Below are 26,277 nucleotides of genomic sequence, written 5' to 3' on the forward strand. Positions count from 1 at the left end.
AAAAGTAAAAGTATGCCAAACACATTTGGTGTTTCACGCTAGGTTGACTTAAACAAATAAAACAACTTGTTGAACATATATATATACATACATTTTAATATGATTATGTGTACATGGACAACTGGACATAGGGAAAACCCCCAAATTAACATTTTAACAAATTACAGATACTCTTAAAGATGATATGCTTTAATTTTAAGGGAATAGTTCAATAAATGAATAGCCTTGCATTCAATCTTGTAGATTAACCAACTTTTCTTTTAATAAAAAACAATACAGTGGTAGAATTTTACCCTTTTAAACACTCCACATAAAAACATGTGTTCCCTCTCCTTCAATATTTAGTTATTTGTTGTCTCTACAGTGGTAAAATAAAGTGGGATTTATATTAGTAAATGAAAGTGCAAGTTTGTACAGCTAAGCTCAGCAGCGAAAGTGAAGAACGGGAAGGGAAAGCTGATGACGTCACACAGAATGAGGACATTCGTAGAAGGTGTCCTGCACAGTGTCCTGTGTATCAAACACAGTCAACATGCCATCATTTCTCATTGCTCTTAAACGAGCAAAACCAAATTCTTTTTTTTTTTTTAATTTAAAGAAATATGAAGTCTTTATTTCTCCCTTCCCCACATAATTTGCGATCAGGTAAGGCAAAGATAAGTCCCACCATCCCTGGGGACAGCAGCAATACACAGACTTTGGAAAGAACCCTGAATCACCAGGAACATTCTTTCAAGGGAACATAAGGAATGAATCTCATCAATCAAATCTGTACTGTTGTCACATCATTCTAATTTATTTGATTAGTTTATCTGGAAAAACTTTATAAATACATTATTTAAGAGGAAAGTAAATTATTTTCTTGCTCTGAAAAAATAACATCTTTTTTTCTTCACATTTAAAAACCATTTGGTATGCTTTTGGAAAAGGAGATGCAAGAATGCGACAGCTGGGTGTGCAGTATGGCCATGTACAATACAAGTGCATTTACAAGAACCTGGTAATCTGCTATAATTTGCCTCTACAAATAGAGTTCTTTGCAATATTATTTAAACAAACAGGCTTAATTTAAACACCTCTCCTACTCACTCTATTTGTAGAGCAAAGAGGTACTTATTTTTCAAGTATTAAATTGTAAAAGGTAAATTTTTTTGTGCCAATTTTACCTGTTAGCTTTCAAAGACCGAAATAGCTACGTGAAAAGTCATGCTAAGTCAGCCCATTTCCTTTGACAGCCCAATGCTCTTATCTTCCAGAGGATGAAAAAAAAATTGATTTGCTAAAAAAAACTCACTGGAAAAAGCCATTTTTAAAGTATTGACGAACAAGGAGCATTTCTTTTTTTCTATTGGCGAAAATTATTAGAAAAGCTATCCAGTCTGTTGTCTTTTGCTGGTTTTAATAAAGTCTTTTCAAAATGATGGTCAAGAAATCTTTAGAAAACCAGAGGATGGGGTGCTCTTATACAGCATGGAAGGAATCCCATTCATTGTAGAAATTCTTATTAAATTTCTGCTTTGGTTCTTCAGAAGAAACACTCATATAACTTCTATATCAAGAGACAGAAAAAAACACATTAAAATGTTTATCTAAAATCTTATTTAAAGAACACTATAGTGATAGCTTACATTTATAAAAGTTCACCACGCTTTTTTTTTTTTTTTTTTTGTATTTTTCTGAAGTGAGAAGCAGGGAGGCAGAGACAGACTCCTGCATGCGCCCAATGGGGATCCACCCAGCATGCCCACTAAGTGGCGATGCTCTGCCCCTCTGGGCTGTTGTTCTGTTGCTACCTGAGCCACTCTAGTGTCTGAGGTGGAGGCCATGGAGCCATCCTCAGTGACCAGGCCAACTTTGCTCCAATGGAGCCTTGGCTGCAGGAGGGGAAGAGAGAGAGAGAGAAAGGAGAGGGGGAAAGGTGGAGAAGCAGATGGGTGCTTCTCCTTTGTGCCCTGTCTGGGAATCAAATCTGGGACATCCACACGCTGGGCCAATGCTCTACCACTGAGCCAACCAGCCAGGGAAAACTTCACCATGCTTTTAAGAACAGGCAATTTTATTTGGATCCATGGTCACATACCTAAGCAAATTCTTCCACTAACAAGAAAACACACGTCCCTTTCTTTACTTCAAGTTAGGCCAGCTCCTTTACTTTCCTAAACTGCATACAACTATACTTTTCTTTGAGGTTAGAGACTTACATGTGTCTCTGTATCCACGGTACTTGATGCTTTGGTCTCTAAACACCATGTTGGAGGTTAAATAAATGTTTGTCAGTAAATAGTGAACCCAAAAGAACCCTTAAGATCAGAGACACTGGACTACTTTCCCAGAGAAGGTCTGGAAAGGTGGACACAGTGAGAATGGAATGACAGATAAGCCAAAAGGTGATTTAAGGCCCAGCAAGTGAAGCAAAAAGCCATCTTAGATGTTCCCACCCTTGTTGTGAATCTGTGACATGACAAAGAAGGAAGTTGCACAGGCAGCATTTCCACCAACATGCAAGTGATCAGACTGTTCCCCGAGGCTTAAGACTCAGAATGCCAGACCTGAGATGGACCTTACAGCTTCCTTTTACAGTCAAGAAAAGGGGATCACTGAAGTGAAGTTATACGCCCAAGGTCAGAGCACTAGAGAAGTAAAAAAGACTTATAAGGTGGTTCAACATTGACTTTTTCAACAATTTAAAATGGAAAATATTTGTTACAAGTTCACAGGCAGAATGTAAAGAAAAAAAACCCACAATTTGATCACAAATGATTCTTTACTGACTCCATTTAAACATGCTGAATGTAGCCAGCTCAGTTCACAAAGTATAACAGAGATGCTGGTAAATACCTGAAAGGGACCTGCTAGGAAGAGAAGTTGATGGATTTCAAAGAGATTTGAAAAAAGAAGGAGCTGGGGTTGTCCTATTTGTCCTTGAGACTGATGGGACCGTGCTGTTGAGTTGCTATGACCACCAAGTTAGTAACTTTTGATGGACTCCTTAGTTCTTTGGGTCCTGTTAAAGCTACTGTTCTTCTTGTACAAAGACTTCAGGTCAAGTGTGAGTCCCAGAGACAGAGTATAAGAGAGTCACTGGCAGTTTCAACAACAGCTACAGTCACTCAACAAGGGATGGAAGACCCATGGGTTCAGAATACGGTCCCATTACCTAAATCACAACTATCTTATTATATGTAAAAAAATACAATAGTATATTGTTAAGGTTGCTTAATGAAAACAAGAAAAAATGATGGGAGAACATAATGGCTCAAATATCTGAAGAACTGAGAAAGATGAAATGAGCCCAGTGGTCCCTAAGTCATGGTGAGGCATTAAGTGTTGTCTTGATCTGAAGCAGGTTGGGTGATGAATGCTGCTACATGAGAGGCTCCTGGACACCTCATGGGTAGTGCAGACTGAATTTCTACACCGAGTGAGAGAATAGGAGGGGCCCTAGAAGTCGCTCAATCCGAGTCAGAATTCCAGTTCTACGTTCCTGCACAATCTTGTCCATGTGGCTTATCTGGTCCACTGAAGGGTGAAGTGTGCCACAGTCACACTGAAGAAGGTTCATTCCCTCTGGGGTCACATATATCTGATGACAACTGAAGAAAATTTGAGGCAAGCTTACCTGCTGTCTGTTGTGTTTGAACACCATCTACCTGAGGCAGGGGCCCAAGTGTCCCTTCATCTTCAAAGGCCAAAATTGGATTCAAAGGGATTTCTGGGTTCTCACTGTTGGTGATATCTAATCTAGATGGTTTAGATCCAATGGGTAAGTTTATGGTTTCTTCAAAATTGTCAGTCTGAAGAGATACTCCATTTTCATTTGGCTGTTTTTCCAAATTGGGAGTACTAGAAAATTTAAAAAATCAAAAATTAAAATGAATTAGAATTAAAACTGGAAAACACATTTCAGGACAACCAAAGACCATTTTATAATAACTAATTTTATAACTTTATAATCAAAATGTTAGACTGACCACATCATTACTAACAAAAATGGTGAATTCTGACACATTTGTATTTTAAATTCTTATTTTTAAGTAAATTTGTTCTTTTTGATATAAAGTTTATTAAATGGAATAATTTATCCATTAGACTAAATCATCATCATCATGAACAGTTCTATATACATTTAACAATTTCTCCTGCAGGCATTCAACATTCCTTTGTGGAAGAGCATTTATTAGGATCTTTACTTGAAAGAGGAGAAGATTATAGTTGGGGGTAAGGGGGGTGATTTGCATAAAGTCACACAACTACTGATAGGCAATCCAGACTGTATGCAGAATCTCCTGATTTCTGGTCCTGTGCTTTTCTCATTATGCATTCTGTACACTCCCTGGCTATTCAAATTCTAGCCCTTCCTGGTGATTCTAGCCTTCTTAAAACACATGCATAATTTTATAGATAAAGTGTTTAAGACTAACCTTCTCTCTTTACTACTTAAATCTTCCTCTGACCCGACCTTGATTCTCATTGATTAATTCATGTTTAATTTGAGGACTCACGTTTAATATTGGACTTAATTTTGAGGTAACTTTTATTGGTCAGCAAATTTTTAATTTTTTACCTACAATTTCTCTGAGACTTTTCACCCTCTTCATAAGCTCCATAACCAATTTTCTTTTTGTTTTTTTTAGAGACAGAGAGAGTCAGAGAGAGGGATAGACAGGGACGGACAGACAGGAACGGAGAGAGATGAGAAGCATCAATCATTAGTTTTTCCTTGTGCATTGCGACACCTTAGTTGTTCATTGATTGCTTTCTCATATGTGCCTTGACCGCAGGCCTTCAGCAGACCGAGTAACCCCTTGCTTGAGCCAGCGACCTTGGGTCCAAGCTGGTGAGCTTTGCTCAAACCAGATGAGCCCGTGCTCAAGCTGGCGACCTTGGGGTCTCGAACCTGGGTCCTCCGCATCCCAGTTCGATGCTCTATCCACTGTGCCACCACCTGGTCAGCATTCCATAACCAAATTGGCAGTCCTTCATGTCACATGCTCATTAATTAAGCTTTACAATGCAGCAAAACATGCCTGTGCAGCAAATGAATGCTAGATTAAGTTTACTCTTTACTTTATCTGATTGCAGCAGTAAACATATATTTGCGAGTTCCATATTTGTTCAGTGCTCAACTCATGTATCATAAATGACCAGACTGATGATCTATTCTAATGGATAAATTATTCCATTTAATAAACTTTATATCAAAAAGAACAAATTTATTTAAAAATAATTTAAATTTTCTAGACTGAAAATTTACAGATGGGAAATGAAAAAGACTAAAGACATAATGCAAAAATTGTGACCATTTTAACTGCTAGTACATACTGATCATTAATGGAATATTTAGTTATAGAAGGAGGTCTATAGAAGAGACAGGCCAGAGATCAGAAAATCTAGTCTCAGCCCTGGCCGGTTGGCTCAGCGGTAGAGCGTCGGCCTAGCATGCGGAGGACCCGGGTTCGATTCCCGGCCAGGGCACACAGGAGAAGCGCCCATTTGCTTCTCCACCCCTCCGCCGCGTTTTCCTCTCTGTCTCTTTCTTCCCCTCCCGGAGCCAAGGCTCCATTGGAGCAAAGATGGCCCGGGCGCTGGGCATGGCTCTGTGGCCTCTGCCTCAGGCGCTAGAGTGGCTCTGGTCGCAATATGGCGATGCCCAGGATGGGCAGAGCATCGCCCCCTGGGGGGCAGAGTGTCGCCCCTGGTGGGCGTGCCAGGTGGATCCCAGTCGGGCGCATGCGGGAGTCTGTCTGACTGTCTCTCCCTGTTTCCAACTTCAGAAAAATGAAAAAAAAAAAAAAAAAAAAAAAAAAAGAAAATCTAGTCTCTAGTGTCAGTAATGCCAAATGCATGAACTTTAGCAAGTCAATTTATCTTTTTCCATCTCTCCCCCAAATGACAAAATAAAACTAATGAAATTCAATCTTCCATTGCTTTTTCTTTTTAGGAGTCTTTGCCCCCCCCGAATTAAGGAAATATTTGCTTTCCCTAATCCAGTGGTCCCCAATTCCTGGGCCGTGGACCAGTACCAGTCTGTGGGCCATTTGGTACCGGTCCGCAGAGAAAGAATAAATAACTTACATTATTTCTCTTTTATTTATATTTAAATCTGAACGATGTTTTATTTTTAAAAAATGACCAGATTCCCTCTGTTACATTCGTCTAAGACTCATTCTTGATGCTTGTCTCGGTCACGTGATATATTTATCCGTCCTACCCTAAAGGCCGGTCCGTGAAAATATTATCTGACATTCAACCAGTCTGTGGCCCAAAAAAGGTTGGGGACCACTGCCCTAATCAATTCAAAAGCCTTTGTGATTTGAATACAGATAGGGAAAAAGTAGGCTTACGGTCATTTTTATGGAAAATAACACAATAATTAATAAATAATAACACAAGAATAAATCTTTTCATGCACTCACAACTGTAAACCTACTTTTGCTCCACCCTGTATTTTGGTGCATTTTAAAGTATCAAATCTTTTCTTCTGGAAAAAGAAAAAAGTAAAGATCCCTGTCCTAACAACCTTGCAAGGCATTGCAATATATAATCGAAAAATTTATTTATAAAAGTGCTATCAAAAGCCTATAGACTCAGAGTATGACGGTGTTTTTCTGCTATTTCACCACATAGGGGATTGGTATCTTAGTAGCCTGCATGAGCACACACATGCACGCACACATGCTTAACGCCTGCCTTCCCCGTGCTCGGGCTGCCACATCCATCTTCTGTTCCTTCCCAACACCAATGGGCTTTCGGTAACCAAGGCAACAGTTCTGGTTCTCATCCCAAAGAAATTTTAAGAAGTTTGGCGAAAGATAAAGAAGAGGAATGCATCTGCAGAGCCCTCACGCCACGGCGTTGCACTCCCATCCACTGTGGCTGCGTGTGCTGACAAGCTGCAATAGCAACAACACCCGCAGGCCTCAGTCAGCAGCTGACTTCATTTCCCCCTTCCACTCCTACCTGGCCACCCCACCCAGTCTTTCTTGTCAGCAATTAGAGAAATAATTGTGCCATATGCTTTGGGTAACCAATTACTAAATGTTCAGAGGACAATGAACAGCAGAAACTAACTGAAACTGAAATCGCTGTGGCTATGGACCTGTATGTGTTCTCAGAACAAGAGCACCTACCAGTCAATCTCCTTCTTTGGCTACACTTAGGAGGTTGAGGTTGGACGCAAAACTCTGGAAGCCTTTGTTTTTGCTTGATCAGTCCAAAACATATCCATAAGAGGGGGCTGGGACCATGGCAGAAATGTGCTAGTCCATACTGCTAACTGCAGCCAGGACCTTATTTTTTCTTAATGTTTATTATCATGTTAAAACAAGCAATTTAAACAGTGATCCATCTCTTTCTGTTCAAATGATATGGGCTTGGGAATGTTACTTTTTTCCATTAGGCAAAAAATCTAAGCACAACTATAAACTCTTAAGATTTGGAGGAAAACCGCTAGGTCAAACACCAAATTTACTACAAATCCTTTTTTTTTTTTTTTTTTTTTTTGTGAGACAGAGAGAGAGAGAGAGACAGAAAGAAGGACAGACAGGGACAGACAGGAAGGGAGAAAGATGAGAAGCATCAATTCTTCATTGTGGTACCTTAGTTGTTCATTGATTGCTTTCTCCTATATACCTTGACCGGAGGCCTACAGCAGTCTGAGTGACCCTTCGCTCAAGCAAGTGACCTTGGGCTCAAGCTGGTGAGCTACGCTCAAACCAGATGAGCCCACGCTCAAGCCGGTGACCTCGGGTTTCGAACCCAGGTGCTCTGCATCCCAGTCTGATGCTCTGTCCACTGTGTTACTGCCTGGTCAGGCTACAAATCCTTTATTTGAGAGAAGAAACATTCTACTGAAGAGACAACCCCCTAGGGCTAAGAACAAGCATTAATTGTTTTCTGGGTATTAGTAAGGTAAGATAGAAGCTTGTATCCCCATGAGATTTTTAGCTTCTAGAATAGACATCTGCAGCTGGAGGTGGAAGAATCTATCAGAGTGATCTGAGAAATTTAAAATACTTTTCTGCTCCACCCCTTGTGTTTACACATTTATCCTTTGTTTGCTATTCAAAGCAAGTTTCCTATTCATGAGAAAACACTCCCTTCTGTCAATGGGCACTTCCCTACAACAACTCTCTCAAGAACCACACAGGGCTTTTGGAGTAAGAATCATCCTTGCTCAGGTTTGTGTATTTCTTTGAAAGCTGGCCAGAATTTTGATAACTCCAATCTCTGCCATTCTACCTATTGTTAGTGGGGAGCCTGTTGAGTGAGGATAATGGCTTTCAGGCTTTAAAAGGATTGCAGACCAAAAACTGAGAGTCAAAGAAACCAGAGGGGCCAGCCATGTCACTCAGGCCCCTAAAGGTCAGGAGTAAGGTGCAGGGAGTTTCTGCACCAGCAACTGCTGCTCATCCTAGCTACTAGAAAAGTAACATTAGGACATTACCACATCTCTGGGGGTGAGTATGGCAAATGTAATCCATTCATAGCATTCATTTCTTTTTCTTGAAGAGAAAGCACACTAATGTATTAGGTACGCGAGACATGAGGAAAAGCGAAACTCCTCCCAGTCTGAACTGAGTACTCATTCTAAGGAGCGGAATTTTCCAGTGAAAACAAACCCTGCCACTGTGCTTATAGCATCTGTCATGGTGGATATCCTGTGAGTATCGACCACATCCAGTTCTTTGGAAGAGACTGTGGGAATCTCTAATTTGTGATTTAATTCATGGTGGGCAGGCTAGAGGCATCTCTAACTCTACATTGGGTGCACAGTAGAGTATTTAATAAGTATGTTGATTAATTATATGAATTATGGAATGCTTCATTAAATATAATGCACTGAGGTGGAAATGACTTTAGAAAGTGATTTCAAGGTCAACCTGAAATTGGGAATTAAAAAGATATATCATGGATATGATTTATTTATAATTTTAAAGTCTTTAACTGGATTTCAGATGCCAAGCTGTTTAAAAAACTTGAGTCCCCACTGAGTCAAAGGAAAAGTGTTCTCATGGATAGGAGACTGTCTTAGGAAAGTGTAAGCAGGCCCTTCCCCAGATGGAAGAGTGTGAGAGGAGAGAGCCCGAGGGATCAGTGCTAAGACTGGTTTAGTAATAATCTAGAAGGCACGCAGGATGAAAAATTTGAGCTTGTGAATAATGTTCACTCTGGGAAATGCAAGTCATAAGAGCAATCCCTTTGAGGATAACAGGAAAAATGTTAGGCCAGGTAAAAGCAGTGAGTTTAAAGAACTCTACAATGAACCCTCCTTAAAAGATGGAGAGCTATCAATCACAGTGGAGGTAACAGATCTTGGAATCTTTGTAAACTGTTTTCTGGTAACACTGAATCCTATGTTTTGATGGTAAAAACAAACAAACAAAAAAGGCCAATAAAACTCGGTGTATAAGACGGGATGCCAGATACAACACAAAAACTCTTTTTCACAGTATCACACACCAGCTCCAGCCAGTGTACTGTGTGTCTTTTGGACACTGCACTTTAGCAGGATAAAAATATAACATCTAACATTTGTATGGTACAACATAGTTTTCAGACCTCTTTTACAGACACGATTTCACTGGACCCCCGGTACCTGTAGGGAAGATATCTCCACGTTCAGATGAGCAAACCATGTCTTATTTAAGCAGACTAATCCTCAAGTCTCTGGTCTTCCCAGAGATAAAACCAGGAGTCTAGCCTGGGACTTCTGGTTCTAAAGCTCTTCACCCTCAACCCCACACTCATGCTAAAGAGTCTTTTAAAAAGTATGACTAAAATGATTAAAGATATAGAGAAGGAACCTTTTAAAGATAAGGTAAACATGTCAGGAGTTGATGCTTTGCTCTCAGCTCACCCTTCATTCCTGCTCTGTGAAGCTGGATCTGGGCCTTTCCCATAGCTTTCCTTTGGCAGCTTCCTAACCCTTAGCTTTGTCAATAGAGGCTGCTGCAGAGACCCTGCACGAGTGGAGTTTTGTGTCCTGGTTTGGGTGTCCTGCAGCACCCCCTTGTGGCACGCCAGCAATGCACAGTGGCCAGCAGCTTCCCCAGCTCCCCTCCAGGGCAGATTGGTGGGGCAGTGCCTCTGGTGAGACCCTGCCCAGTGAGAAGCCTTTCCAGGCACTCTAACGGACACATTTCTACCAATCCCTTTGCCACTGAGCGAGTCACGGCCATACCCTCTCCAACTAGGTCTGGACTGAAGCCCTGAGGACCAGGACCCTTTCCTCGGCTGTGATCCAGGGATTGTGTCTGTTTCTTATATCTGCCACTCCTGTATTCTTCCAAGTTCTCTTTACTTCTTAGCAGCCAATCTCGTTACTCCAAACCCAAGAAACAGTTAATTATTCTGGATATTAAACTTTCCATTTCAAACATTAATCTGTGGTTTCTCTTTCTGGATTAGACTTTGACTGATACAGCAAGCAAAACAGGAATATATAGTGTGTAAGATGAAAATAGAAAGGAAATGGAAACAAAATCCATAAAGTTATAAAAGGTATGGAAATTGTGGTAAAGAGCTTATTCCCTAAAATCAGTGAATGCCAACCACGAGTCCCAAGTTTGAAACCGCGAAGTGGTCACTGTAAGAGAAGTAAAAGCCTTTTTGTACTTCTTTGGTTGTAGCTGTTAATACAAGAGGTGATGTGAAGTCGAAAAACAGACTGACTCAGGATTGGTACGGATAAATTTAAGGAAGATAAATTACACATAATGAAGGGAAGCAGAGTTGCTTAGACTACATATCACACACTTTGTATACCAAGCAATGGAGAACAAACTTCATGAGTACATTAAACTTTCCCTACAGGCCAGGGTCATTCAGAAATGGAGAGTGTTTTTCAAACTGAGGTCCAATTCTCTATGAAATTTTACAAATTTATGTTTTTACTGATAAAATTTAAAACAAATCAATAGGCCCTGGCTGGTTGGCTCAGTGGTAGAGCGTCGGCCTGGCATGCAGGAGTCCTGGGTTTGATTCCCAGCCAGGGAACACAGGAGAGGTGCCCATTTGCTTCTCCACTCCTCCCCCTCTCCTTCCTCTCTGTCTCTCTCTTCCCCTCCCGCAGCCGAGGCTCCATTGGAGCAAAGTTGGCCCGGGCGCTGAGGATGGCTCCATGGCCTCTGCCTCAGGTGCTAGAATGGCCCTGGTTGCAACAGAGCAATGCCCCAGATGGGCAGAGCATCGCCCCCTGGTGGGCATGCCAGGTGGATCCCGGTTGGGCTCATGTGGGAGTCTGACTGCCTCCCTGTTTCCAACTTCAGAAAAAAAAAAAAATTAAACAAATCAATAGAAGAATAGCATGATGATAAGTCTGGCTGACTGGCACAAAGATGAGTCTTGCCACATGGTGTTTGTGCTCTGTTTGTAGTTCAGAGCATACTGATACAAGACAATATCAATTTATGTGACAAAGGCTAATGACAAATGACCTAGGTTCAACCGGGTGAGTAAATACTGTATTACTACCAAGTGACATGATAGCACACTGTCTCAAGAGATCTGAGGTTTTAAAGCAGTTTAAATACAGAAAAGCAATGGGTAAAACAAATAATCAGCAACTCTCGGTAGCATAAGCCTTCCTAAAGCAAAGGGCTCAGTCAATACTGTGTGTATACAGTTGACTTAAATCCAGAAAAATATCATGCCTCACGATAAGTAACTTGTTGAATTTGAATGTTCTTGGTTTAAGCAGTGTTATTTTTAACTTAAATGTGTGAATTGTTATTTGGGCTTTCCAGATAAACAAGGGTCGTCAACATTTTAAACCTAAGTTTATAGTTGTAAAAATAATAAGAGTAATTCTTGGATAACTCTGGGAATCTGCTAGACTTTTTTTTTTTTCCCTTAAAGGGGAGATACATTGGAGCCAAAAGAAGAAATTTGTTAGGCTGATTTTTGTATTATATCCTAATGTTTATATCTTTATATCTGATACTAATCTGGACATGCCTGCACTGTGAGGTGAAAGAGTAGAAAAAAGTCTTATGCTCTATCTATCTAATTATTTTTTGAGAGAGAGAGAGAGAGAGAGAAAGAGAGGAGAGAGAGGGAGAGATACAGAAGCATCAACTCGTTGTTCCACTTAGTTGTGCCACTGATTGCTTCTCATATGTGCCCTGACCAGGGCTCAAACTGGGTGCCTTGGGATCAGTGACATCGGGCTCAAGCTGGTGATGTTGGCACTCCAGGAGATGCTCTATCTACTGTGCCACCGGCCAGTCTATGCCTATATTTACTTTAGTTGTTTGACATAGATCATCTTACATGTATGATGAAGGACAATATATTACTTGGGTAAAGATGGGTGACATCCGTAAGTATCCAGTGCTGCATGTTTAAATTATAAACCGTGCTGTGTGTGTAGAGCAGGCTAAATGAAAATAGAATTTTATTATCTATATCATTTTACATACTGAATTTATGTTTTAGGTTCTCATATAATGATTACTGTGGTAATAATTATAGTGGTAATTTTACCACTGAAGAGGGCCAGGTAATGTATAAACTAATTTCATTGATCAGACAGAATTATCAGTGGCTTAATAAGCCTATTCCTTATCATAATAATGGGGTTTGCTCTGTGGTGCTTTTTATTCCTTCCTAAAAACCTCTCAAATCAATGAACTGAACATCATAAATTACAGCAGTTGGGAAAAATAACTGAAAATCAAACTGTAACTAAAAGAATAGACTATCACCTAATATACATCTTAGATAATTATGACAATTTATTCTATATAATTGAAAGCTAGTATTAAGATCTCTCACAGGAAAATTATTCTCTGGTATTATAGTGGGGAAAAAAATTCCCTGTCCCAGAAGGTGTTAATAGATACGATTTATGGACATCTTAGTATGACCATCTGGAATGACATTTTTTTCACTACCACCAATTATGTTACAAAATGTTGTATAGTAGGTATTTTTAGATTAAAAAACTTAATTTGAGACCTATCAATTTCCAATGGCAGAAGAGAGTCTGGCATTAGAAACTGGAAAACTCCTTAAATAATTAATTAAATTCTGAAAACAAAAATAAGTCATAGCTGAAATTTTGAACATTATTATAACTATTTCTTTAAGTTCTCCATGGCTGAATTATTTGGCACAACTATGATTGCTCTTATTTATTACTTTTGAGAGTGTTTTTTATGATATTGTCAATATAAATGCAAGAGAAAGGCAGTCTTTCAACACATGATCCTTTCTTGAGTGTTAGCAACTGTTTGATTCTTTAATAAGCCATATTACTGCTAATATATCATAAGAATTAGTCATATCTAAATTAATGGTACTGTGGAACAAACTCTGACTCACTTAGTATTATGGAAAAGATACAGTTGTTATATACCATTAGAATGTGTGTGTTTATGGTCAAGATCACGTTAAATATATACAGAGAAAAGTAAATTTTTCCTTTCATAGTTCTAGAAAAACCTCATCATATTTAAAGACTCAAGGAAAACAAGATTCTTTTTCTCACAGTACAGAATTACTAGCTCTACTAAAAATTAATGATATAGATATAAAATAAATTCTAATGTTAAAACTCTGAAATTCCATCAGGCCCAGGAACTTCTGGGGGGATTGGTGGGGTAAAAACAGCAGTCTGCTCTACTGTGTGTCAGTTACAAAGGCCCTGCTGCTCAACTCACCTCTCCACAGTCACTGTTGATTGGTGTGAGGTAACCACGTGTGGGCTGGCCGCTGACTCTCCGTTTCCTGGAGAGTTCATCATACACGGAAGCGCAGAGACATCTGGACATGGCAAAGCAGATGGAACAGAGAGGGTTGTTACTACTCTACTGTCAAATCCAAACCGCAGGAGCTAGAACACCTCATTTATGTCCTGGCTCCGCTAATTATCAGCTGTGTGACCATGGGCAAGTGACCATCTCCACGCCTCAGTTTCTTCACAGATAGTACCTATCTCATAGGCTACTGTGAAAACTAAACGTATTAACACGTGCTAAGTATGTAAAATGGTGTCTGGCCCATTGTAAAGGTAAAAAAAAAAACACCCCATCATGCTATTATTTTTGTTTGCATTAAATTGACTCTGGACAAAAGGTATATAATACTGAAAGCAAAGAAAATGATGAAGATAGCAGCAAGATACTTGATCAGGCTGTTGCTGAACATCTTTACTGAAGGATTTGCAACCAATCACCATGAAAAACCTTCAGTGGTAAAAAATATCTTTTAAAACTCAGTGTAGTTCTAGTCACACTTAGAATGTTAGGGATTTCAAGAACTGTACTTAACTGTTCCACCTTGTTATTCAATGCTCAACCAATGTCAGAGTCCAGCTTAACAATACTGATGAGTGACTCTAAAATTTGGGACAGGGTTCCTTTAAGTCCTGTAAACCTTCATATAGGTCAGAGTTGCCGGGAAATTTGTGGCAGTTTATGATTTTATTTTGATATGAGAAAATAACTAAAATAATTCCAACTAAGTTTTATTTCAACAGTCTGGCACAAATTCAATAAAACCAGCAGAGGTACAAAGAGTCCAATAACTGAAGCAAAGAAGTTATTTGTAACTTTAAAGCTGCCAAAATTTGCAAAGCTGGTAATAGGCAGCTTCTGAGAAGACTTCTCATGAGTCTCCAGACTCACCTGCCCACCTGTCTGCCCTCGAATTCTCTTTGGAGCACTGGTTTGGCAGATAAAATATATTATGCTAACTTTGTTAAAGATGGCGCTGCCCACGTGGATGCCCGTTGCCCAAGTGATATTAGTTGCCCTTCTTGCTTGGGATGGGCGTGATTATACTAATGTGTGTTGGGGGAGGGCTTCTGTGCCAAAAGGTTTTAAAAGGAAGAGAGATCACGTTTGTTCCGGGGGAAGAGTGAGTACGTTCTAGGAAGAGCCCAAGGAGGCAGGGCAGGGAAGCCATGTGGAGGAGGCAGCCAGAATGGCAGATTAGAAGGAATGGGGAATAGAGGTAAATAAGACTGGTGAGGTAGAAACCTTTGATTCTAGGAAACTTGGATGAGTCAGTGGCTTTCGGAGCCCTGAATGGAAAGGGAAGTATTTCCTGCTGTGTATATTTCTCGCCTGCTGAGTGCGAGTCTAGAATAAAGGACAATGGAACACCAGCTTTTGGCTCAACTGTTTTATTACCATCAGTCCGAATCGAACCAGAACCTGTGTTGGCCAGGCGCCTTTGATGTAAAGCCATGACTACTGGCTTTACAACTGGTAACACCCCTCAGCCCTCAACCCGATGTGGGGCCAAGAGAGGAGAAATGCTTGTTAGCCAGATAATCTCAGGTCTTTTTTTAGTGGTAGTTGTTAAGCCAGTAGCCGCGGCCACCATCAGAGCCGCCTGACCCGTGCAGGTTTGCATTTGATTAGTACAGACGGTAATGAAACAACGGAGCCAAGAACTGGTGGGCCATTAGCTTTAATCCTAGCTTGCACCCGGCGGGCAAGAAATACATACAGTGGGAAAACACTTCCCTTTCTATTCAGGGCTTTCAAAGCCACTGACTTATCCGAGTTTCCTAGAATTAAAGGTTCCTACCTCACCAGCCTTATTCACCTCTTTTCCCTAACTCCTTCACTCTGCACAAACTCTGTACAAACTGGCTTCTCCTTCAGCACTCCACCATTTTGGCTGCTTCTCCTCTCCTCCACATGGCCGTTCTCTGCTCTCCTCCAGCATGGGCTCCTCTGCCCCATTTTATAGTGTAGAAATCAAAACCTTTAATCCAATATACAAACAGGGAAGTCTCTGATACAGTCACTTATCTGAGGCATGAGGGATTCCTCATGAGAGTCCACCTCACATCATGCAACAGTCAAGGGTGTGGGGAAAAGCTGTTTTGAAAAGATCTTAGTATTAAAAGGGCGGGAAAGGCCTGACCGGGCAGTGGCGCAGTGGATAGAGCGTCGGACTGGGATGCGGAGGACCCAGGTTCGAGACCCCGAGGTCGCCAGCTTGAGCGAGGGGTTACTCGGTCTGCTGAAGGCCTGCGGTCGGGGCACGTATAAGAGGGCAATCGATGAACAACTGAGGTGTCACAACACGCAATGAAAAACTAATGATTGATGCTTCTCATCTCTCTGTTCCTGTCTGTCTGTCCCTGTCTGTCCCTCTCTCTGTCTCTGTAAAATAAAATAAAATAAAATAAATTAAAAAAAAAAAAGGGGCACCCTGGCCGGTTGGCTCAGCGGTAGAGCGTTGGCCTAGCGTGCGGAGGACCCAGGTTCGATTCCCGGCCAGGGCACACAGGAGAAGCGCCCATTTGCTTCTCCACCCCTCCGCCGCGCTTTCCTCTCTGTCTCTCTCTTCCCCTCCCTCAGCCAAGGCTCCATTGGAGCAAAGATGGCCCGGGCGCTGGGGATGGCTCTGTGGCCTCTGCCCCAGGCGCTAGAGTGGCTCTGGTCGCAACATGGCGACGCCCAGGATGGGCAGAGCATCGCCCCCTGGTGGGCAGAGCGTCGCCCCTGGTGGGTGTGCCGGGTGGATCCCGGTCGGGCGCATGTGGGAGTCTGTCTGACTGTCTCTCCCTATTTCCAGCTTCAGAAAAATGAAAAAAAAAAAAAAAGGGGGGCGGGAAAGGCTTAGTCTTAAAACTAAGCCTTAGGCTATAACGACCCTGCCTGCTTACAGCCTGTCCCCAACACCCAATGCAAAGTATAAGCGAGCAAACATATATATCATACTTACAAACTTATTTGACCAACAGTAATATTAACTCAAACCAATATTTGATGAGTATTGATAAAAATACCGGTATGACAACTGAGAAGTTTAATCTTCCCTCGTACCTCTTTTTATTCTCGGACTGAGGTACAAACAATACTGAAAGAATTGACAGGGCAACAGCAGGGAGGGGAAAGATAAACCAGTAACAATAAGGAGCCAGGCCATGCACACACTACAGCACCAGCCACTCAGATAATCCAGAGCTCATGCAATTTACATCCTGAAATGCTCATTGTGATGACTTTCACTGGGTGCTCTGCCTGCCTACAGCTTATGTAGTACAACATTCTTGGAGACGTCTGCTAAAAATGCAATGGAGTTGGCCCTGGCCGGTTGGCTCAGCGGTAGAGCGTTGGCCTAGCGTGCGGAGAACCCAGGTTCGATTCCCGGCCAGAGCACACAGGAGAAGCGCCCATTTGCTTCTCCACCCCTCCGCCACGCCTTCCTCTCTGTCTCTCTCTTCCCCTCCTGCAGCCAAGGCTCTATTGGAGCAGAGATGGCCCGGGCGCTGGGGATGGCTCTGTGGCCTCTGCCCCAGGCGCTAGAGTGGCTCTGGTCGCAACATGGCGACGCCCAGGATGGGCAGAGCATCGCCTCTGGTGGGCGTGCCGGGTGGATCCCGGTCGGGCGCATGCGGGAGTCTGACTGTCTCTCCCTGTTTCCAGCTTCAGAAAAATGCAAAAAAAAAAAAAAAATGCAATGGAGTTAATATGCAACCACCAGGGGTACTCTCTAAACAATCACAATTAGGGCATCTTAAACAGAGCATGACATAGAGAAACTAGGATAATCTCTATTGAAATAAAACCAAATCCTACAATACAGGTTGTTGGTCAAATAAGTTTGTAAATATGATATATATGTTTGCTTGCTTATACTTTGCATTGGGTGTGGCGGACAGGCTGTAAGCAGGCAGGGTCGTTATAGCCTAAGGCTTAGTTTTAAGACTAAGCCTTTCCTAACCTAAGTGACTTTGTATCAGAGACTTCCTTGTTTGTACATTGGATTAAAGGTTTTGATTTCTACACTATAAAATGGGGCAGAGGAACCCATGGTGAAGGAGAGCAGAGAAAGGCCATGTGGAGGGGAGGAGAAGCAGCCAAGATGGTGAAGTGCTAAAGGAGAAGCCAGTTTGTGCAGGAAGAAGAGGAAAAGAGTGAATAAGGCTGGTGAGGTAGAAACCTTTGATTCTAGGAATCTTGGATGAGTCAGTGGCTTTGGGAGCCCTGAATGGAAAGGGAAGTGTTTTCCCACTGTGTGTATTTCTTGCCCGCCGGGTGCGAGCTAGGATTAAAGATGACGGCTCACCAGTTTTTGGCTCCATTGTTTTTTTACCATCTTCCTGAATTCAATGAGAACCTGCATGTGAATGGTCACGATGGTGGCCCCTGGCCTTACATTTGGCATAGTCTGTGGCAGGATTCAATACAGTTCAGTATGGAGCCATCCTTTAAGCGGTGGAGTAGAGGACTGGCTGCTGTTATGGTTTCCTATGGCTGTCCTTTAGGGGGCTGCAGGCTGGCTGACTTTTACAGCCATGCGTGAGGAAACCGAGAGCTCTGTGGAAGAGGCTGCCCGGGACCTGCAAACCGAGCAGTGGAAGGAGCTGGAGCAAACGTGGGAGAAAGAGATACCGACCCTGGAGCTGGAGCAAGCCCTGGAGAAGGAATCACAGGTTCGTGAGTTGCAGATTGCCCTGGACATTGTGGAGAGCCAACAGTGGCGGGAGGCCAGGGCTGTGGCTGCGGCTGCAAGGCCTGCAGAGCAGAAGGCAGCGGCAGCACAGGGTTTGAGCCCAGCAGCGGGAGCTGGTGTTTTCAGTTCCTTTTTGGAGGATGAGGAGAATCGAGCTGGAGTTGTAATCCTCAGTCTCCAGAAGATGAGACTCAGTCCCAGCAGCAAGGAGTGCCTATTACACCCCTGGTAGGTCTGCAATTTTGGAACATAGGGGTGAATGTCATCATGCTCTCTGGAGCGGAGATGAAAATGCTGACTGCCATTGCCATGTGCTCCTCCTTGGGACAGTGTAAGACTTGCCAGGACGGCAGGAATGAGGGGGGGTGGCTGACGCCCCAAGTGTGTGGACTGATTCCTGGACTATGACCGGAGTGGGCACTGGCTCCTTTGTTGGATGGACTTATGGATTTTGGACAATGTTAAATACTCTGATGGGGATGGTGGGCGGCTTTGCTGGGAGGCCCTTCCCCTGTCCCGGGAAGCTTTTCCCATGGCTTGAAAGAAGTCCAAGGACATGTTGTGCTTTTGGAAAACTGCTCAGAGACTGGTGAAATGTACCTTTGTAATTACTGAAATTGTATGATTTGTCACGTTGTTGTAATTTGTGTCATGTGCCTAATTTCCTTGTGCAGAAATACCTGTGCTTTAGATTTTGAAGCAAGCAAAAGGGGTAAAATGTTGGTCAAATAAGTTTGTAAAATGATATATATGTTTGCTCACTTATACTTTGCATTGGATGTGGGGGACAGGCTGTAAGCAGGCAGGGCTGTTATAGCCTAAGGCTTAGTTTTAAAACTAAGCCTTTCCCACCCTAAGGGACTTTGTACTGGAGACTTTCTTGTTTGTATATTGGATTAAAGGTTTTGATTTCTACACTATAAAATGGGGCAGAGGAACCCATGCTGGAGGAGAGCAGAGAAAGGCCACGTAGAGGGGAGGAGAAGCAGCCAAGACGGCGGAGTGCTGAAGGAGAAGCCAGTTTGTGCAGGGAGAAGGAGATGGGGAACAGAGGTGAATAGGCTGGTGAGGTAGAAACCTTTTTTTTAAAAATTTATAGAGAGAGGGATAGATAGGGACAGACAGACAGGAACGGAGAGAGTTGAGAAGCATCAATCATCAGTTTTTCGCTGCGACATCTTAGCCGTTCACTGATTGCTTTCTCATATGTGCCTTGACCAAGGGCCTTCAGCAGACCGAGCAACCCCTTGCTGGAGCCAGGGACCTTGGGGCCAAGCTGGTGAGCTTTTTGCTCAAGCCAGATGAGCCCGCGCTCAAGCCAATGACCTTGGGGGTCTCAAACCCGGGCCCTTCCACATTCCAGTGCTGCTCTATCCACTGCACCACTGCCTGGTCAGGCAGAAACCTTTGATTCTAGGAAATTTGAATAAGTCAGTGGCTTTGGGAGCCCTGAATGGAAAGGGAAGTGTTTTCCCACTGTGTGCATTTCTTGCCCGCTGGGTGCGAGCTAGGATTAAAGGTAATGGCCCACCAGTTCTTGGCTCCGTTGTTTTATTACTGTTTGTCCAAATCAAGTGCGAACCAGCACGGGCCAGGCGGCTGTGATGGTGGCTGTGGCTACTGGCTTTTACACAGGTATTTTACATTTGAAAACCCTCAGAACTATCAGAATATTCTTTCACAGAAATCACTTCATTTGATCTTTAATCTTTAAAATAAACAGAAAAGGAAAACTGAGGTACCTCTGGTCCTTTCTTTTCATATGCATATTGCAGATGAGGAAAGAGGAAGGCTTGAATGAGGAACTACCTACAGTCACCTATATGTACAATCATGAAGGTCACGTGGGGTCATATAAAAACAGAATTAGAAGGTGGTGACTTGGACTCCAGCTGTGCAAACTGGGACTATCACTCAATGTGAGTACCTCTGGGAGGGCAGGGCCTGCCTGTCTTGGTCACACTGAATCCTAGCACCTACAACAGGCCCTGGCAGAGAGCAAGTCTCTGAAAATTGTTGTTGACTCCAAGATAAAGCACCTTCTACCTCACAAGGCTGCAGTGGAATTTGAACAAGAGAATGTATGCAGGGTGTACCTGACATAGAAAGGGTATTTAGTAAATAGCAGCTGATACTGAGTACTAAAACACTAAGGCCATTTTCATTTAAGCCACATCTGGTTTAAAATTACCAAGAAATTAATCATCTGTCTATAGCATACGAACAACTTTCTGATGAAATTTCAACCGATTTTAAATTTTAACTCCATTCTGAAGTCAGAACTAAAAGAAATAACATTTAAATCTGTTTCCAAGAATTGTTGTAGGTACAAGTTGTCAAAATGTGTATGTTTAAATGAAATTTAAATTTGGAAATGCAAAGAAAAAATTTTAATTATGTATATACACATATGTATGTAATATGTATCTATATAGCCTTAATCACAGACATATACAGATATATATATATATACATACACAGTTATATATAATATGATTTAAGATATTAAACACTCCGTTTGTGTATAAACAAATGTGAAAAACACATCTTCCAGAAATGCTAGAGAGAGTTGTACACAGGGGAGAATTTGTGGGTGAAATGACACACACCTAAGCTTCTGTGGGTCAACGATATCTCTTTGTTTTTTTAACCAGTCAATGAATATCTTGACCTCTAGAAAGTCCATTCAAATATTCTGTATTTGAATTGAGTTCTTTGAAATAAATACCTGTTTCGTGTCACCCCAGTTAAGTTCAATTAAAAAAAATACCTGTTCCTCCAGGGAGCACTCCCTTGGCTATATCTCCATTCCTCTGATCAACAGTTTTCTACCAAAGAAAAAGAGGGAAAAAAGACTTTTCAATGTTAACGCTACAAGTAAAGTAAAGAAAAATAAAATAAAAGCCATTAAGAATAGCTAAAAAGCTCAATACCTTCTCTGTAGCTTCTGTTCTCCTGGTTCTTTTCATAATCTCCTCAAGTCTCTGTACGAGAGGAAGAATTGAGTGAACAGATCAGATAAAGAGAGAAACAGAGCCTAGCACATTTCATTTACTAAGCAAATAGCAGGTCATTAAAAACACATCTGTTATTTGGGGAAAATATAATACCCACTGCTTTGTCTTAATTGGAGTTATTCCAAAAAGTTAGAACTGCCTTACACCCCATGAACTGGAAGTAACTTTGTGGTGAAGGCTGAAATACAGTGATTTCTTTGTAGGAGATTATTATACTGAAAGCTAGTTTAGTTTATGCAGAATGGGCAGAACATGTTTGTTTCCTGATGGCCATGACCGAGTCTCTTGGGCTTTATGGCTGCACGACTAGACAATCGGAACAGCCGGCGTCCTAGGCTTCTGCGTTCGATGCCACTACCTTCTTTCTCTCCAGGCGCTCCTGCTCTTCTCTCTGGAAATGCTTCTCCCGTTCCTGCCGGACCCTCTCTGCTTCTTCACGAACACGAGCTTCTTCTTCTTTCTAAAAACAAGAAGTTGGCATGTGCTTCTTACAATCAGGCTGGCCTGGCCTGCTGCCTCAATCTCTCGGGTGGCCAAACATGAAGGCAAACGTGCAGAAAATGAGGGCATGCATAAGACTCAGAGCAGCCCACTGCCCCTTTCCCTCTGCTCATCCGAGATGAGAGACCCCTCCGCGTGCCTGGGGAGCGCACCTGCTTCTGGAGCCGCTCCAGCTCCTCCCGCTCCCGCCGCGCGCGCTCCTCCGCCTGCCGCCGCTGCTGCTCCTCCCGGTCCCGGGCCTGCTCGGCTTCCAGCCGGCGGGCTTCTTCCTCCCGGCGCGTTCTCTCCTCCGCCACCCTCTGGGCCAGTTCCTCTCTCTTCTGTCTGGAGCAAGGGAAGGACAAAGCAAAGATACAGAAGGGAAGTTCCTTGGAGAGAGGCTCAGGTACTAACAGGACGGTCTGCTCAGAGGTCTGGCGAAGTCTCCACTGGACACATTCCATCCAGGTCGTTCAGGGACCAACTGAACCCACCTTCTACTCTCCCTTCTCATCTCCCCGTCCTCTGTTGCCTTGCGGTAAAATGTAACCACTTATATTTGGGGGAGGGCTCGTTTTATAAAAGAATCTTCAACTTAACTACCTTTAAAGGCTGAGACTCATTTGAAGCCCCTCCCCCCCACACCCAATACTTGGGCAATAAAGAAAGGTTATAACGGCCTGTGGGCCTCTCACAGGACGGGAGGAAGGTGGCCTGTGTGTGCTCCCTGGGGGGACCAAGCTCCAGGACGGCTGCCCTTCCTCCCCAAGGTGCAGTTCATTTATCTGAAGAACAATTATATTGACATTAGCCTTATTAGCCCCAGAAGGAGCCCAATTAAGCAAACTGTCCATGGCAGTGGTGTCTGGCAGGCCATCACGGGGTACGACCTATCTCACCAGTTACCCTCGGAGAGGACTGCGAGCTGGCAGGGAGAAAAGGAATGCTTTCTATTCAACCTTAAAATGATAATTCGAAAGATAACGAGGAAACCTGGAGATAAGAGATATGTTAAGTAAAACAAACCCCAGCCCATGCAATTGTACTGCTATTGTAGTTTTAACTATGTAAATATACTGCTCACAAAATTAGGGGATATTTAAAAATGAATATGAAGCGATAAAACATGCCCTAATTTTTGTGAGCAGTATCTATACGTGTATGTATTTTTTCTTTTTTATTAATTTTTACTGATGTTTATTTATTTATTTATTTATTATTTATTTATTTTTTTTCTGAAGCTAGAAACGGGGAGAGACAGACAGACTCTCGCATGCACCCGACTGGGATCCACCCGGCACGCCCACCAGGGGGCGACACTCTGCCCCTCCGGGGCGTCGCTCTGCCGCCTGGGGCAGAGGCCAAGGAGCCATCCCCAGCGCCCGGGCCATCTTTGCTCCAATGGAGCCTCGGCTGCGGGAGGGGAAGAGAGAGACAGAGAGGAAGGAGAGGGGGAGGGGTGGAGAAGCAGATGGGGGCTTCTCCTGTGTGCCCTGGCCGGGAATCGAACCCGGGACTTATGCACGCCAGGCCGACGCTCTACCGCTGAGCCAACCGGCCAGGGCATTTTTTATTAATTTTTAGAGAGGAGAGAGAGAGAGAGAGAGAAAGAGAGAGAGAGAAGGGGGAGGGAGGAGCATCAACTCCCATATGTGCCTTGACCAGGCAAGCCCAGGGTTTTGAACCAGCGACCTCAGCGTTCCAGGTCGACGCTTTATCCACTGCGCCACCACAGGTCAGGCCTCTATATGTGTATGTATTTTTGTATATATAACCACACACTAGTCACAGAGATTGGAAAGAATTATTCAAAATCTATACGATTATTGCCCTAGCCATCGGATAGCTCAGTTGGTTAGAGCACTGTTCTGAAGTGCAAAGGTTGCTGGTTCAGTCCCTGGTCAGGGCACATATAGGAACAGATCCATGTTCTTATCTCTCTCTCACTCTCTCCCTTTCTCTCTCTAAAATCAATAAAATAAACAGAAAAGGAAAACTGCTCCCGGGCCAGCCGACTCTTCTCAGCTAGCAGCCTCGTGGCTTCTTCGGGGTCGGTGGTGCCAGCTGAGGTCTTAGAAGCAGCGGCAGTCAATTATTGAATACTGCTAAGATTAGAGGTTTTATTCTTTAAACTTTTTGCTATTGATGATGCACTGTCACGATAATAAAAAAATGTAATAAAAAAATCACTTAGTGGTGACAGGAACAACACCAGGTCAGAGTAATTCGGAATTATTTTTCACACTCAAGACTGAATCCAAGGTATCATGGTATCCCTACGACGTCACTCAGCAATGTCACTCCTTTACCTCTCGAGTTCTTCCCTCTCTCTCTTCTCCCTTTCCTCCTTCTCTCTCTGCTCCCGGGCCAGCCGCCTCTTCTCAGCCAGCAGCCTCGTGGCCTCTTCGGGGTCGGTGGTGCCGGCCGAGGTCTTAGGAGAAGCAGCGGCAGTCACAGTGGATGGCGGCAGTGGCGGGGCTGGGACTAGGGCTGGAGCGGGAGCCGGGACTGGAGCTGGGGTCGAAGCTGGGGCCGGGGCTGGAGCAGCTGTACAAACAGGTACAAGGAGAAAACCAACTGGAAACAAAACCCAAAGAGCCAAACAAAAACTAGCATTCCCCACAGCCCTGCCTAGAATTCATCGTTATCAAAGAAAAGGGAATGTTTATTACTGCGTGTTCTCACGGTTTCACTGTATTCTATCTGTAACCCAGCAACAGATAACAAAAAGCTGCATGTGTAAGTGAGACATCCACAAAGCCCACACTTCTCAACAAGTCTTATTTTACACAAGTTAAAATCAGTTAACAATGTATGTTGAATGTGAAGTGAGCATAGCGCCTTGCGTTAGGTTCTGTGGGAAGTTATACCCTGAGCAAACAGAAGGTGAGATCTACCATTTGCCTTTGATTACAATTTTAAAATCCTTCTCTTTAGTGACTGTTTGTTACTGCAGGACTAAAGCTGAACGTCCTCAGTGTCCATGCCACGAGCCCAGACTCAGGCTGGGAAGATGACACCCAGTGAAGATGTTTCTTTTGTCTACCTAGAGCTGTCCCCAGGTCTGAGGTAGGAGGAGCCAGTTTCCACTTCAGGAGCTGGCACTCCGACACCTTGTAGAACCTAGTCCTAATGCCAAGATTCAGGATGGGACAGAAGTTCTCTGACCTCTTTCAAATTCAGGAAAATGACCTAGCGAGCTGTCAGAGCAGGGATCACCACACAGAGGCACCACTGCAAAGCGTGATCTCTGGTATCCAACCATTCCAACCCCTCCTGTGATGATCTACATTCCTCTTTCTGCTCCCAAAGGCTTTTCTTAATGCTCAGGACGCTCTTTGGCCTTTCTCTCTCCTTTGCATGCAAACCAACATCGGACTCCTCTATTCTCTAACAACCCCATTCATCTTGAATCATCAGTTCTTTCTTTGCCCCTACCTTCTGTCTTCAAATTAAGTCTTAGGGAGAAGAAAACCTTTGAATAAAGACAATTTTCAACAAGAAACACTGAATCCCCAGTTCCAGGCGATTTCAAACTTCTAAACAGCTTCTGGTTAGCCGAGGAGAGATGAGATGCACTGAGTCTTTGGTAAAAAACAATCCCGACCTCTGTCAAGCACACAGGCTAGGCCAGTGGTCCCTAAACCCCAGGAGGAGCAGGAGTGGGATGATAACTGGCCTCTCTGTCTTTTTCCTGGCATTCTTCTACCTGCCAGTGGTCAACTGGAGAGCTTAGCATCCTTTCAAGTCCTTGGATCCATCACATATTCTGATTCAGTAGAATCAGAGGTGGGGCCAGGCTTCTGAAGTTTGAAACATTATTAGGTACTGGTGGTTTAGAAACATTTGCACAAGTTCTTTGACAACACTCTTTATTGTGTTTTTATTTTTTTATTTTATTTATTCATTTTTAGAGAGGAGAGAGAGAGAGAGAAAGAGAGAGAGAGAAGAGAGAGAGATAAAGAGAAGGGAGGAGGAGTTGGAAGCATCAGCTCCCATATGTGCCTTGACCAGGCAAGCCCAGGGTTTCAAACCGGTGACCTCAGCATTTCCAAGTCGACGCTTTATCCACTGCGCCACCACAGCTCAGGCAACAACACTCTCTTTAAACGGTGGAGACTAACACCCTCCACTTGAGTTGGAGTTGAACCTAGGGACTTGCTTCCAATGAATAGAATGTGACATGCGAGGCTTCTCAGACCAGGCATTAAAGATACTGTAGATTCCTTGGGATTCTCTCTCTTAGATCACTCACTCTGGGGGAAGCCAGCAGAGCAGGCAGACAGTGTGAGGACATCAAACAACCTAACGGAGAGGTTCACGTCATTAACCAAGACCATCTGCCACCAGCCACGTG

At 43.1% G+C, this 26,277-nt stretch overlaps 1 protein-coding gene across 8 annotated transcripts in view; it reads right to left on the minus strand.

Annotated features, from left to right (window-relative positions):
• Positions 1-239: 239 nt before the first annotated feature.
• The window catches only part of MAP7 (microtubule associated protein 7), a 177,536-nt gene continuing 151,498 nt past the window's right edge, over positions 240-26,277 (minus strand). For all 8 annotated transcript variants that reach the window (XM_066248134.1, XM_066248139.1, XM_066248136.1 and 5 more), the window contains 8 exons: positions 24,230-24,467; positions 22,094-22,265; positions 21,799-21,900; positions 21,357-21,407; positions 21,194-21,251; positions 13,665-13,767; positions 3,620-3,843; positions 240-1,549 (listed from right to left, as the gene is read on the minus strand). In XM_066248134.1, coding sequence (XP_066104231.1) covers positions 1,539-1,549; positions 3,620-3,843; positions 13,665-13,767; positions 21,194-21,251; positions 21,357-21,407; positions 21,799-21,900; positions 22,094-22,265; positions 24,230-24,467 — 959 coding nt within the window. In that variant the 3' untranslated portion in view covers positions 240-1,538. The remainder of the gene's footprint in view (positions 1,550-3,619; positions 3,844-13,664; positions 13,768-21,193; positions 21,252-21,356; positions 21,408-21,798; positions 21,901-22,093; positions 22,266-24,229; positions 24,468-26,277) is intronic.

Source organism: Saccopteryx bilineata, chromosome 12, assembly GCF_036850765.1.
Source record: "Saccopteryx bilineata isolate mSacBil1 chromosome 12, mSacBil1_pri_phased_curated, whole genome shotgun sequence".
Classification (NCBI taxonomy): Eukaryota; Metazoa; Chordata; class Mammalia; order Chiroptera; family Emballonuridae; genus Saccopteryx; species Saccopteryx bilineata.